General features: G+C 41.8%; 1 protein-coding gene across 1 annotated transcript; it reads left to right on the top strand.

The window, feature by feature from the left end:
* The first annotated feature begins 162 nt into the window (after positions 1-162).
* Positions 163-9,903, top strand: lpcat2 (lysophosphatidylcholine acyltransferase 2). Its single transcript, XM_084355872.1, has 14 exons — positions 163-492; positions 902-1,044; positions 2,953-3,170; positions 3,590-3,702; positions 4,063-4,123; positions 4,507-4,565; positions 4,962-4,996; positions 5,208-5,262; positions 5,717-5,799; positions 6,100-6,225; positions 6,317-6,470; positions 7,026-7,124; positions 8,316-8,457; positions 8,564-9,903. Exons 1-14 carry the CDS (start codon positions 382-384, stop codon positions 8,731-8,733), a joined length of 1,569 nt encoding a protein of 522 aa, XP_084211998.1. The 5' UTR covers positions 163-381; the 3' UTR covers positions 8,734-9,903.
* Positions 9,904-15,063: the final 5,160 nt, after the last annotated feature.

The raw sequence follows: 15,063 nt of genomic DNA, 5'->3' as shown, positions 1-15,063 counted from the left end.
TGAAATGCCATTTAGCTTTTTTATCCTGCCAGATTTACTAGAAATACCTGTACTGTCATGACGGCACCCTACAAACAGTGGCAACACCGTTTATGTAAACTGATGCAAATCCACCTGCACGGCTTGCAAACATCACACTCGGACCCCCGCAGCAGCAGAAGCAGCAGGCGCAGCAGGAGCGACCGCGTTGTAGGTGGAGCCTGACGCCAGTCCGGGTCTGCTCTCCGCGCCTGCTCGCGTCTGCGCTCGGCCCCGTCTGATCGTCCGATACCGAGGGCTAAATGACTGAGCGGGGTCTCCTTTTGAGGAAGTGACATGATAACATAACGGCGCCTCCGACAAACACACGCATTCGCCCGTCTCGTCGTTCACTGGACTGCAATGCCGCCACAGCGAGTGTTCGCCCTGCCGAGGCAGCAGTCCCTGCTCCTGCCCGCGGTCATCAACCCGTTTGTTCAGGACACCACACTCCCCAGAGCTGCTGTGATCAAAGTGAGTATGACGTTTGACTTGAGTGGTCATGTAAAGGCAAGAATATATGTATGTATACATGCATCGCTTTGGGCGACAGTGTTTCAACCGATGTGTGAGATTTCACACACACACACACACATGCGCGCATACACACACACACACAGGCTGCTGTGTAACCAGGGCCGATAATCTTCTGCAGCGAGGCTTTGACAATCGGCTTGTAAAGCCTCGTTATGTGCAGCACAAACAATGAGAGCCGTTGTGTGCTTTCTAGAAAGCTGTCCAGACTCGTGCATGTGTCTGCTCTGAGGAATGTCAACACGCCAGGCTTGTAGTTCACCCTGACAGCAGACCTCCCTTTATGGTACAGGCCATATACATAAACAGGCCTGTAAACTCATGTGTGCTCCTCCTCTTCCCAATGCAGTGCGTCCTCCTGGGGATCTTCCTGGTGCCAGTTCGCGCCATCCTCCTGTCCCTGGTTCTCATGGTGACATGGCCAGTGGCTGTCATCATAACCTTCAAGCATCCTCTGAAAGGAGCCGTGGAGCCAATGACAGGCTGGAGACGGTAATTAGTATACCAACACATCCCAGTGCAACACACTGTCTCCCACAGAGATACCCACACCTCACACCAGAATCACCACACTGGCATCGAAAACCATGGCCTGCAGGGGATCAGCATCAAGCGATGACTTAAAACTAAAAGATTGCACAGTACAGCTTCCTTATTGACATGTACAGACAGGTCTGTTTGTTTAACTTGGCCTGCCCGAGTGCACGTACAGATGTATGTACGCATGTAAACACAGCTTTTGGTGGAGGAATACGTCGAGATTCAACAAGGATATACTGAGTTTCACTGAACCACAATAGTAAATGCCACTAAAGCAAGAAGTAGTAAAAGCAGTGTGTTCTGTGGTTTACTGCTATGACAGCATATTCTCAAAATAATAGCTCTTGACATGACTTGAAGAATGTGCAGCTGCGTGTATTGCTGCCGAATCATGCTCTTCTCGATCGTATCTGCACCGCGAGCGTTACTCAAGCTCACTTCCCCCCATTTCTTGGAAAAGGAATGAGTCAAGTGGTTTTAGCGGGTCTTTTGTAGAAGGAACTGAAGAGCAGTTCTCTTTTAATCATCTAATGGTTAGATACTATGAATGATACGTGCATAATATATATTACGTAAATGAACTGAATGGGTAACCCAGTTGAATATGTCTATCTACACACTATGATAAACACAGTATGTAAATCTGTTTTAAGGCACTTAAAGTGAGTAGAAATTCATATATTGACGTTAAATGTAAATGATCTAAAGGTTGGATTGTTGTATTTTACCTCTGAGTATCGAACTGGGTGCAGCGAGCACATTCTTGAGACCATAGATCACAGATTTTCAGTGGTAATGACCAAACATGGTGTAGGTACTGACGGAAACCAGGGGGAAGCTTATCTAGGTTCACCAATTTACTGCTTTGCTGTAGGCGAGCACAGACATTCTCACGGTGGTTAAAGCAAATGATTCCCAGTGTTGTAAAAAGAAAAAAAAGGTGTGTATTACTAATCCCACTGTGAATCAACACCTCATTTTAGGATCTACTTAGTCACTTTTAGATCGGGTTGCACTGGTTTAATGGTTTCAAGGTGTAGCGTAGTTTAAAAACTGACGGTTATCATACTATGTACTGAATTTTACCTTTATTGGTGTTATTAAAAATATTTGAAGTTTAAAGCAACTTTCAGTCTGTCAGGACATAATATGATGTGGAATTGTAAGAAAACGTTTGCTCAACCCCTCAAAAAACTTCTGTTTTCATTCCATTTACAGATAATAATAATACTAATTGTGTGGACTCTCACTGTTTCACAGTATCATGGTACATGATACTGTGAAACAGTGAGAGTCCAGTACATTCTTGTGTTAGACAGAACTCTAAATAGAAGCCAGTGTTGCTCTTTGTGCCTACTTCCTATTTAAGTGGGCAATATCTTCGCTGTAACATCTTGATCAGCTGATAGTGTTGGTCTGGGCTTTCAAAACTGCAGCACGTTGCATTCAACTTCCTGCCCCATTGAGCAGAAAGATTGATGTGTCTTTAAATATTCATAGGTTTGTGTACTTTGGGAAAAAAAAGTTTCATATCTCTATTCATCATTTTGTCACAATGTCTCAATCTACATTATAATTTCATACTTTCTCTCTCTCTATGGGGAAGCAACTGGAACGTTACAGGAAAGTACAGAATGATGTAACTCTTCCTGTTACTAAAACACTTTGTTAAAAAAAAACATGTCAAATATGCTTTTCTGGTTAAGTTCATACCCTGCACTGCTGTGTGACGACACATTTTTAACATGGCCGATCCCAGTGTGAAACAAGGTTGTTCCTTTTGAACTCAAGTCTATTTTTCCATTAAAAGTGTTTCATAATCGCCTTGACTGAATCATAAAATATGCCGGTCATCTCTAGGTTCATGTGTCGCAGAGTGATGGCTGCCTTGGGGAGAGCGTACTACTTCTGCATGGGCTTCAGAGTGGTGATCAAGGGCAAGCAGGTCGGCAGCAGCGATGCCCCCATCCTGGCTGTGGCCCCCCACTCCACCTTCTTTGATGGGATCGTGTGCATTGTTGCGGGCTTGCCCTCCACCGTCTCCCGTGTCGAGAACCTGGCTACACCCATCTTTGGCAGTGAGAAACTTTCCATTTTGCTTTGTTTGTTCAGTACAGGAAAGTAGAGGGCGTATCTGTCTGCGGGGGCTTCCTGGTCTTTTCGACCTCCTGATTGTGTGTGTGAATACACAGAAGTGTGAAACCAGCGTGTCATTTAGTTAATTTCTGTTTATCCTCATATGACTGCACAATTTCACACCGTCTTTCTAGATTAAAGAGGGCTCGTAAAACGAGTAATAAAAAGTAATTATCCTCCAGGATAGAATATCATTTGATTTAACACATTGGAAATCCCATTAACTGTTGTCAGACATCATAACTAATATTTACCAATGTGCTTTGAGAAGTAAGGGTGTGCATATGATCAGTAAGTGACCGGCACTATTTAATGCAAATGAAAAACATGTGAGAGAACAGACAATCTGCTCTCTCTGCAGGGTTTGTGCGCTGTCTCCAGCCAGTGTTGGTGTCCAGAAAGGATCCGGACTCCAGGAAGAACACAATCCAAGAGATCACCAGCAGAGCCAAGTCAGGCGGCCACTGGCCACAGGTCCGTCGCAACACGAAAAAAAACATCCTCCAAGCAAAAATCGGCCCTGATGTTAACCTGTTATTGCACGGATTGTAGCAACAGATAAAACTTTTAAGCTTATCAACACAGAAAACCCAAACCAGTGTCTCAGGATGTTGGCCTGGTTTCACAGTTTCATTTGTCAGGTTCAGAAGACCACATAGTTTAATTGTGGTTCCCTTTTTCAATGCTATCTGAGAGTGCACACAGTGTTGACTCAAACACAAGTACAGCATACTTACACAGCCTGTTATAAGCAGCGGTATCTTAAGATCGCATACTTGATTAAAATTACACAGCGTGTGATCTTAACCTTTACTCTGATGCTTTGTTCCTCAGGTGCTGATATTTCCAGAGGGAACGTGTACGAATCGTTCATGTCTTATCACGTTCAAACAAGGTAAGATACAACATGTCAGTTCCCCGTTTGCAGCAAAACTTGTCAATTACAAGGGAAATAATAACAGACAGAAAAAAATACAAAACAATCCGCTATTCACTCACAGTTCCGTTTATTACGTGTAGCACATCTTCCATTTTCACTCACTGAAAACTGATCCACTGAGCAGAAGAGCTACACAGCAGAAGCAACACTTGATACTACACTGCTCCATTCATTCATTATGCGATGTGGTTTGTGCATTGACTTATTACTGACTGATGCCCACATAACTGCTTTGGAGGGCAAGTGGGAGAATTCATTTTGGTTTGTCATACAACTAGTCAGCGTTCATTCATTCATGATGAGTAATAACAGGCTGTTCTTTTCATAATGTGTCTTAGGTGCCTTTATCCCAGGGGTCCCTGTGCAGCCTGTGATTATGAGATATCCCAACAAACTGGTGAGTGATTGTAATACAGCGTTGATGTATTTCATCTCACATGATGGGAGCAAAGTTCACAGTGGCAGATCGTGCTCTACTAGTTTGCATAGAAAATAACGGCAGAGTCGAAGAGGAAATGCACAGTATGTCCACTTACAGGACTAACAATTTGTTTATTGCCCTCCAGGCAAACGTTTATCGGTAAGCGGAATCTGCACGTCGTTGTTGACATCCTGTTGTGTTCGCCATCACAGTCTTTATGGCTTTGGCCTGCTGAACTGTCAGACTTGACAAATAGAGACTGATTGGAAACACATAGAAGCGTAGCTGTATCACACGACAGAATGTATACTAGTCTGTCCCACTGTTAGTGTTTTATGAAGCTTAATGCATTCCCCTCTTCTTTTCCTCCAGGACACAGTGACCTGGACTTGGCAGGGATTCAGCTCGTGAGTATGCTTTCAGCACTTGTGTATCTTTGAAAGGTTTCTCCACCTAAAGTGTGTATAATGTGGTGAAGGCGGTGTCTTCTGCTACTTCTTCTTGGTCAATAAATAAGATTGCAACGCAGTAACTGCAATATTATTGCCTTATATTGCTACAACTGTCGCTACCTGTGAATCAGTATGTAACCGACTGTCCTGCTTGTGTTATGTGTAGGAGGACGCTGCTGCTTCTGACTCTGAGCCAGCTGTACACCACAGTAGAGATAGAGGTAACAGAAAAGTTCACATCCTAATATGGTGTTGATTTGAGATGATGGTTTCACAAACTGAATACCCGTCATCACACCCTCTCTTGCGAAAGGCCCTCTGTCGAGCCAGTGTTTTGTGTCCGATCTGGGCTACTGTAGAAACATGTCTGTGCAACATGGTGGACCCGTTCCATCCGTAGATATAAAAGACTCATTCCAAGCTCATGATTCTCAGTTTCAGGTGATTATACACTGATGAAAACATAATTATTTATATTATATTCCATTTGACCCTTTAAATAATGTTAGCCTTATTGGTAGTATCAGTGTCACTCCCTGTTATTGAGTTTAACCCAAGAAAGTGTGCAACCTTCATTTTCTTTCTTGCATCACCGGATTTGATTTCCACGCAAAGTTTTACAAGTTTTCTTTACCGTTTGATCGTCCCTTTACGTCCGCTTGCTCTGTTTTTCAGTTCTTGCCGCCACATATCCCCACAGAGGAGGAGAAGAAAACCCCGTCTCTGTTTGCCAGTAGAGTGCGAGAAAGTATGGCCCAGTAAGTGTTCATTGGCCGTAAATGCACTTTGTGCTACTTTGTGTAGCTTCAGCAAAAAACACACAAAATCTATGCTTAGACACGCAGAACATTAAATATTAAACACACAAGGAGTTCATGTAAGTTGAGGAGAAAACTAAGTAAGCGTCGAGTGGTATAAATTACGCTGTTTTAGATGATGGACAAGAGTTAAATTCAAGCAATCATAAGTCCAAACATTGTGTATGTTCTTAGCCTGCTGCATCAAGCATCACAAACACTTGAGCTGAGCATATTTCTATGCAAACTGTCTTCTTTCAGTGCCTTGGGAGTTCCAGTGACAGACCACACATATGAAGACTGCCGCCTGATGATCTCAGCTGGCGATCTGACGCTGCCGATGGAGGCCGGCCTGGTTGAGTTCACCAAAATTAGCCGTAAACTCAAGTAAGAACATCCCACTTAAGTACACTGTTGGCATCCCCAGGCAGGGACATTAACAATGACACGTATGGCTCCTTGTCCCCTGCTCCCTCAGTCTGAAGTGGGACAATTTGAGGAAGGAGCTGGAGGGCTTCGCAGCCATGGCCAGCTCTTGTAAAGGAGGACGGATCACCATCCAGGAGTTTGCCAGTTTCCTGAAGCTACCGGTCAACCCAGCCCTCGAGGAGCTGTTTGCACTGTTTGACAGAGTGAGAGACATGTGTATAAATGACAATTAAATAGTGAAGTTCCTTTTCGTTGACACACAGCCAGGGTGTTGGGATTGGCTTTAGTGCACCATGGCCGTGACACATCCTACAGGAAATGTAATGGCAACAATCATAATATTCCATTTACAGAATCACACACACACGTAACGTCACCGCGTATCATGTGTACCAGTGAAAGTAAAACTGGGTCATCGTGGTGTGGGTTCAGGATTGATGCAGCCTGGAAGAGGAAACTATGATCCAACTAATCTGGCCTCCTTCCCTGGTATTTGTACCAGAGGTCTGAGTGGGAAGAGAAGACTTAAAGCATAAAAACAGCCTCTAACATCCACTTCACTGAGTGTCCCTTTTTCCTCAGAACCTTTGTGTCTCATTATTTTCCAGTCTTATTAGAAATCACGCTTCTACTCCCTTAAACACTCAAAACAAAATTCTATATTTTTAGACCATAAAGGGTAAAGTAACATCCATCATAATAATCTGTGCATTGACCGTCTCTAGTGTATTTATTTCTGTGTCTTTGACCCTGTCCAGAACGGAGATGGCACCATAGACTTTAGAGAGTACGTCATCGGCGTGACCATCTTGTGTCGACCAGCTAACACCGAAGACGTTCTTCGAATGGCTTTCCAGGTACGAATCCGGGAATCTTCTGAGGCTGCAGTGCTCGTCTGAGGGTCTGCAGAATATAAAGAAATTTCTATCTTCTGTACAATACCCTGAACAGTGAGGGCATACAAGTTCAGATTTTTAATCAAGGATAAATATAAGATGGCTTATGTACTGTGAGTTAAGCACAACAGCATCTAAGTTAATATACTTCTGGAGGAGGTGGGACTATGTGGGCATACAGTGGTGCATGTGTCGGAGAGAAGAGTGAAAAGTACTCAAGTACTTGAGTATCTGCAATAATTGAGCATTGAAACAAAGCATTGCAAATATTCTGTATTAGTATGTATCCATATTGTGATACTATTGACAAGACTAGGCTGAATACAGATACACAGAAGACAGAGATATGCATGTTTGAAACGTATGGTATCCACTTTATGGAGCCATCCGAGAGATAGTCCTCCTTGGGACTTGTTTTGTGTGAGAACAGCCTGAATTCTTCAAGGCGTGAAATCAAACACTGTATCAGAAATGTTTCACGTTGGTCACACTGATTTGATTCAATCATACATTTCCTGTTGATAGTTTTTTAGAGTTGGATACTTTGATTTCTGGGTTTTATCACCCCACTTGGTTAACATTAGTTGTAGTACCGTGTAAAGTGGATATTTATGAGATGCTGTAACTAGAACCTGTGACAAAGGATCTCTATAGATCTACGGCATATATAATGTTTACTTTTTAAAATACATATGTAAAGAAAATATTAAAATTACAACAAAAAATCCAAATGGAATGAAAGAAAAAGTGCTAAATTTAAGCAAAATAGCCCTGCCTTGTTTTTTATTTGATATCAGCACTGAGCAGACAGTAGCAGCAGCAGCAGCACTGTAGGAAGAACAGAGGCAGCCTTCAGAGAGGCTTGGATAATGTCAAGTTAACAATGTGTGTCTGTTGTGCAGAACATGGAGTCATTTTGTCGGCCATAATGTCAAACGTGGTTTTGGACAAGCAGTTCTGGTGTTTATGTAACGTTACCGAAAAGTTATTTTTGTCTGACTAATTTAATAAAAGCGAAATTACCCACTTGTGTTTAGGCTTTTTTGCAAACCCTCCCACCCATTTTTCACATTGTAAACAACCATTATTTTTCCTAACCATGCATTTGAAAGTGAAATACATTTTTCTCTGTTTTTGTCATCTCTCCTGCAGCTGTTTGATACAGATGAGGATGAGAGAATCACCCGAGAGGAGTTTACTGCTCTGCTGCGCTCGGCTCTGGGTGTGTCCGATCTAAACATGGCCAAGCTCTTTAAGGAGATCGATGCTGACGGCTCTGGTTTCATCACCTTCAGTGAGTAGACTCTCCCTTGCATTAGGCAAGGCTACATTTTCGGTTTTATAATCCTCTTTTATATTTCAACCAGGATGTTATATTTTCCTGTCTTTTTCTTTTTCAGGTGAATTTCAAGGCTTTGCCATGACCCACCCGGAGTACGCCAAGCTCTTCACCACATACCTGGAGCTTCAGAGATATCAAGCGATCCAGGAGGCAATGCCGGGTGATCTGGAATTGGCCAGTTCAGGGGATAAACAGGAAGACAGCACCTCTGACAAAAAAGATGACTGAGTACGAGGATGACCGTGAACTCTCTCCGAGAGACGGAACACTGTATCTACTGCACTGAGAAGGAAAACTGAAAAGTGTCATCTGCCCTCCAACGACTTTTAGCAAATTCCAGTCATTTGCCACAGCGGAGCCATATTATAGGTTATGTGCTTGCCTTTTTTATAGATGGGTTTAAGAGTGCTTCTATTTTCAATTTTAGTGCCTTATAGAGATTTCGAAGAACCACTTTCCCAAGCCACTGCACAAGAAAATATCTTCTTCTTATTCCTAAAGGTGTGTGTGTGTGTGTGTGTGTGTGTGTGTGTGTGTGTGTGTGTGTGTGTGTGTGTGTGTGTGTGTGTGTGTGTGTGTGTGTGTCAGAAAAAAAAAAAACAATTGAAAAGCTGGTCAAAGGATGAAAATATATTCAAAAATGACCGGAAAATGTTTTAAGTGTCTAAACCCTGCGATCTTTAGAGTTCTAATGTTAGTGTTTTATGATGTACTTTTTTCCAAATTGTAAACTGCCTCCTGACATGGATACATACTTCTCTGTATAGCCTGAGTTTTACCCTTTGCTTGGACTTAGATGAACGCAGCTTTGTGTACCCTCCCTTTTGTCTTTGTGGTCCTTTGTAAATGAGTGAAAAAAAATTGCCAAACCGACACCTTTTTAAATATAAGCAAAGAGTCCTTGTGCTTCTGTGTTGCAGTATAATTAGTGTACAGTAAGCTTTAGTAAGATCTTTCCAATCTGGCAACCCCGCAGATGTTCTGTATTAAAGCTATGTCTACGAAAAGCATACATGCTGTGCATTACACTTTTTTTCCAGCGCTCAGGGACACAGACCTTGTAAGACGGCTGTATAATTAGCCAGAGGTTTGCTTTGCATGTGTATCCATTTGCATTTCTACTGAAGATTGTTGTTGCTGAGACAGCAGCATGTTCACACAGCTTTAAGTTTACTAAAGCAAATCAACCACTGAAAATAGGGCAATTTGTGAGCAAAAAGGCAAACAGTGCTTCTTCACAACAGCATATTCCAGCGGGGTATGCTTACTGATTAACTAGCACCACTGTTATTTATTTAGCAAGGTGCATTGCAATTATGTGATTTCTTTCTTTTTTTTCTTTTTGTTGTTATCACTGCAACGTTTGCTTTTTAAAATAAAACAAGAACACGATTGTAATTCTGCCTGTGTATTTATATTCACCACTGAGGGAACTTGTAATGACTTTTTTTGTTTATAATGAGGTGTAGGTTCAATTAAGGGGCCACGGCTGTAACTCTGGTTCTCTAAACCACCACCAGGTGGCAGCAGTTGTCCATTACATTTCCATTTTCTGTGTTTTTGTTCTGCCTGTGAGTGCCGGTCCTTGGCATTTTGACCTGTCCCTTAAATTAATGTTAGGGCTTGACAATGAGATTTGAGAAAGAATCAGATTCAAGGTGTGGCATGTTTTGGGGTAAGGTAAGAGAATGCAAATGTTTGATTTAATCATTCATGAACTCCCACATGAAAACACAAGGTAAGGCAAGATATGGATGATTTATTTTCTGTTATATATACTAAATTATGAGATGTTCCTTTTTTTTAAAGCCCAAAAACAAACAAATAGACAAGATAAAGTTGAACAAAATGAAACAAGCAAACTACCAGCTCACAGAAAAAGCGCATTGTGCTTGTGAATCTAGAGTCCATAGAACCAAGACCTAGTGTGGAAGGCCCAAGAGGAAGGCTAGAAAGCTGAAATCCTGGATGATCGAAGTACAGTACCAGTACATTTAGTTCTCAGGTTGACACTTCTTCCTCCTTACATGTTTAAGAAAGTGTCCCCAGATCTTAAACTCAGGATGTGACAGTATGTGAGTATACCAAAATTTCAAGTAATCAAAAAAAATTTAAAGCAAGGAGTTGGAAACCAACTCCCACCCTCTCAGGATAACCCTTTTTGTTATGACCATGACATGAGGGCTGGGAGAAGAGTCAGAATGTAGCCAGAGCAACCTGGCATCACAGAGAGATTGTAGGAGATTAGCTGTCTGATATGTCGCTGTGCAAATCAAAACTGTCATCCCAGAAACTCTTGAGCCTGGGGCGAAACCAGATAAGATGACCTAGGGTCTGACTGATCACAGGTAACAGAGCCAGAAGGAAAGATTATGTTCAGTTTGTCTTGGAAAAGTTCACTTTAAACTGAGTGAGTTAAAGTCTAAAAATTTAGAGGACATGCCTTGATGTTATTCAACCCTTTCGCCCATAACTCATAAGAAATCTCAATGCATACCCCCTTAATATGGAGAGAAGGGGTTGCCAGAGATAAAAGACCCAAAAAAAAACTGTCAAATTAAATGTTTGGACATAGAGATTCTCCTCATTTTGTCATAAATGTTGTTGAGCATCACATCCGAGTGAGGCAGAGACTCCCTGACAAAATTTCTTACGCAGATATCAAAAAATTAGTGACCAAGAGGGAGGACAAATTTCACCTGCAGTTGAGTGAAAGATACAAAATGGGTGTTAATGTAGAGATCCTTAAAAGAAGACAGGCTCTTATCTGACAAACCATCAAGCCCGGCTTCAAACAAGGGTTCTGACAAATAGGAACAGAAATTGACAGCCCTGAAAGACCCAGCACGCCCTTGATTTGCCTTGGAATCTTAAACATGTTACGCAAACTAAAGTTATCCTTCAGTTGTTTGATTGATGGATTTAGTTTAGGGAACAGAAATTGGCTGTTAAGGAGGTCCCCTGTGAAAGTTTTGCTGCATAACAAGTCTCAGTCTCAGGCCAACTGGGGCAGAGGCTGCTCCTCTGCCACAGCTGGAGAATGATTCCAGAAAACCTCGGCTCCTGCATTACAGGCCCATAATAATGTGGTAAGACAGGAAGGACAATCCAACTTTAGCAATGGACCTTTGTAAGCGTGCCCTAGAGATATAGGTGGACATGGTTGTCCAGATAAAGAGCATAACCACAAAGACTTTTATTGTCTGGAGAGAAAAGTCTCGTTTGGTTTTGGAAAAGCTGAACAAATTCAGGGAGCACTGACGTCTTGTTAACATTAACACGGCCGAGAGGAAAGAGGAAGGACGAGTTTCCATTTATCTATCCTGATTTTTAGCTTACCAATCAAATCCAAATGATATAATTGAAAAAGTAGCTTTGGCTTTCTGGCGATATAAATCACTAAACATTCAAAAGGGGTAACAGTCGAGGTCATCAGAAAGAGGCCAGACACAGCCAGATGTGCCGCACCTTATTCCAGCGATTTAGAGACTGGCTTTAATAAAAAAGCAATGTGTTTGGGAGCTAGAGCAAAGAACAGAGGGGAAAGGCCAAACCAATCTGGTTCTCTGGTGCAGAAAGCTCAAGGGTGATCTGTCATGGTTATTCAAGACAGAGGATTTGGGATAAAGCATAAAGTATTCTTAACAGAATCATAAAGTTCCTGCCAAAGCCATTTTTCTTTTTAAGAAAAGCAAACATTTATTTCCACTTGATTTGGTCAAAAGCTGGCAGATCATCCAAAGTTATAACAGCAAACAGGACAGTTTATCAGAGTTAATTCTGTTTTTACGATCACTGAGTATTAGAGAAGCGTAATCTATCTGTATTGAACCCGATTCAGGGTGGATTAATGTGCCCATTAAATGAATTTGGCAGAACTTTTGTAATAATCTTTTCACTGTCGCTGTTAAGCAAGCTGAAAGGACAATAGTGGGCAACATTAGTGTCATCACTGTCTCTTTTTTTCCCCAAGAGAGGACAGATATGAGCATCAAGTGTTAGGAAAAATTCAGTCTTTCACAGAGCAGTTTACCATCTGGAGTAAAAGGGGAGCAATTATGTCATGTCATCCATTTCAAGTCAGAATGCAATTTCTGCCTCGCAGCTTCACCATGAACTGGAGTGTCCAGTGCATTAAGAAAATCAACATCCACAACAATTGCCTTAGCCTTAGAGACATACGATATAACTTACTGTGAAAGCTTTAAAAAAAACAAAAAAATCATTGGGATCAGCTATCGGTTGCCCAGCGGGAGGGGAAATGTTAAGTATTACCCTGTCAGCTTGAACACCTTTTAACCAAATAGTGAGCAGTTTGTCAGCTTTATCACCTGACCCAAAATGTGTTTGTATTAGCTTAAGAACATACCTTTATTTTCAAGATAGCATTGAGGGTGTCTTCAGAGTTTGTGTGGCCTCTCATGCAGATATCTCAGCCTCGATGTCAGAGGCCTCATGTGAATCATTTCTGTTATCAGCTTTTATACTGTCATACCAGGAGGACATAAAGAGACCACCTTATCTTATATGAACATATTTCAAGAAATCTATAATTTTTTTGTTCAAAGCATAGAAAACAATAACAATATCTTAAAGAAAATAACTGCATGCACGTGATTTATGACTACAATCGTTTGGCTTGTCTGCATTGTAGGGTGCTTGTTTCATTTGGCCTTTGTGTGAACGAACCTGTTTTCATTAGAAGGTGGGGAGAAGAGATACTGTATCGGTGTGCTAAAGGAACATTTTATCATAACAGAAACAATATAAAAATGGACATATAAGTACTTGGAAACAATGAAATATGATTCTTCACCATGTGAATATTTGTTTTTGTTGTCACTGTATGTGCTCGTCTATTCTGTCAATATAGCAGCAAATTTGTGCACATTTCATGTAAATCATTGTGCAGAGTTTAAACATTTTCATCAGATAGTCACAGCTTTCCTTTGTCGTGGAATAACTTTCTGCCAATAAAAAAAATAAGGCTATAATATAGAATAGGAAGAGAAATTAACCACCACACCATCTTCGTGTTGGTCAAAACATATGTTCCGTGAATCCATTTTGGCATAACTGCTGTCAGGAGAACAGTTCATCTGTAAGGCGGCCATGACTCTAATACAAATGTAATATATGGTGTTCTCCGAAACAATTCACGCCAGTGTGCTCACACACACACACTAAAAAAGTGCACAGTCTTGCTCCATATACACACACGGGAGGCTGAAATGAATGATGGAGAGCGGGCCGCTTCATTAAAAGCACGCTGTTAGACAAACTGTGATTACCAGCTGTGATTTCCACCTTCAATTTGTTTTAACCTTTTCAAACGTACAGAGGCTCATTTCATTTTAATCAAAATTGATGAGATGGCATGGAATCAATTAAGTCACATTGTTGCCGCGCTTACAACAGTGTGACTCCTTCCCTACCCACAGCTCCCGCTCTCCTCTTTGGTCCCACACCCCGCCATCCTCCCTCTTGCCTCTGCATGGCTGTTGTATATTGCTGTATCCATTTCAGCCCCGCCTGGGGGGCGATCCTGTCGCAGTAGATTGTGGGAGATATGTGTTGGTAATCTGATTTGGTCTCCTCAGGACCTGAGTGAGTGAGCAGCCTCTGTTTGTGGACTCATGCTGGACACGGGCCTCATACGGATGAGGGACTCTCTGTGCCAGGCTGGAAGGAAAGGTCAGAACCGACAGGCCTCGCTCTTAAATTGATGTGACACTACTGTGTGCCTCAATTTAACCAGGTAGCCCAGCTGTCTCGGGCAAAATGAGGCTCAGTCTTGGCTGTATTTCACTCCACAAGTTTAGACTCAGTCAGCCATTTATTTCAAAAAGTTTTGCTGTATTTTACATACTATAGAATATTAATGGGTTTTACTTTAATTTAAAGTAATTAAAGTACATTTTTACACAGAAACAGTATATGTATAAGTTTTCCCTGCATGACTACAAAAACACAGCACAACAGTCTGATTTATTGTTAGTGCAATAGTTCGACAGACAATTTGAAACAAGTGAAAAGTGATTGGGCTTCGTTAGTGTGAGGATATTTAAGGAATGTTGGGTAAGAGGAAGTTATTTCGGCTTTATGTTCCTTTAGAATAGACCTTCCTGCTAAAAACAACAGGATACCTGGGCGTGTATATACACTCTTGTGACCCCCCCTTTGTCCTGACGTACATGCATGACGAACATGGATGTACTGCTTCAAACAGTCTGCACAGCATTAACATTTGCTTACAGGTTAACGTAGTGGTTCAAAGTCAGGTGCTGGCCCCCTTGGGGGGTATAGATCCACAGCAGGTGGGGCCGGGTGACAAAGGGGAAAAATACGGAGTTAAACTAAGTTGAAGGAGTAGGATTTATAAAGGGAAAATACATTGAGAAAAGTGTGCTGAAACTATCATGCTGGCATGCTACAAAAAGTTTGAGAACCACTGGGTTGGGGAAGTGAGGGAAAGTTGTCGCTCAGGCTAAGAGGTGAGTGGAAATCCTGTAAATGCTGGATAAGGAGAAGAAATGTTAAAGATTTTTCTTCATGTCC

This window comes from Pagrus pagrus (genome assembly GCF_965226575.1).
Source record: "Pagrus pagrus genome assembly, chromosome: 1".
In the NCBI taxonomy this organism is placed as follows: domain Eukaryota; kingdom Metazoa; phylum Chordata; class Actinopteri; order Spariformes; family Sparidae; genus Pagrus; species Pagrus pagrus.
This window is presented reverse-complemented; position numbering and strand designations above follow the sequence as displayed.

Coding starts and splice junctions, on each gene's coding strand:
- lpcat2 (XM_084355872.1), top strand. CDS start 382: ATGCCGCCACAGCGAGTGTTCGCCCTGCCGAGGCAGCAGTCCCTGCTC. Junction 4,124..4,506: donor TCTTATCACGTTCAAACAAG/GTAAGATACAAC, acceptor AATGTGTCTTAG/GTGCCTTTATCCCAGGGGTC. Junction 5,263..5,716: donor ACACCACAGTAGAGATAGAG/GTAACAGAAAAG, acceptor TCTGTTTTTCAG/TTCTTGCCGCCACATATCCC.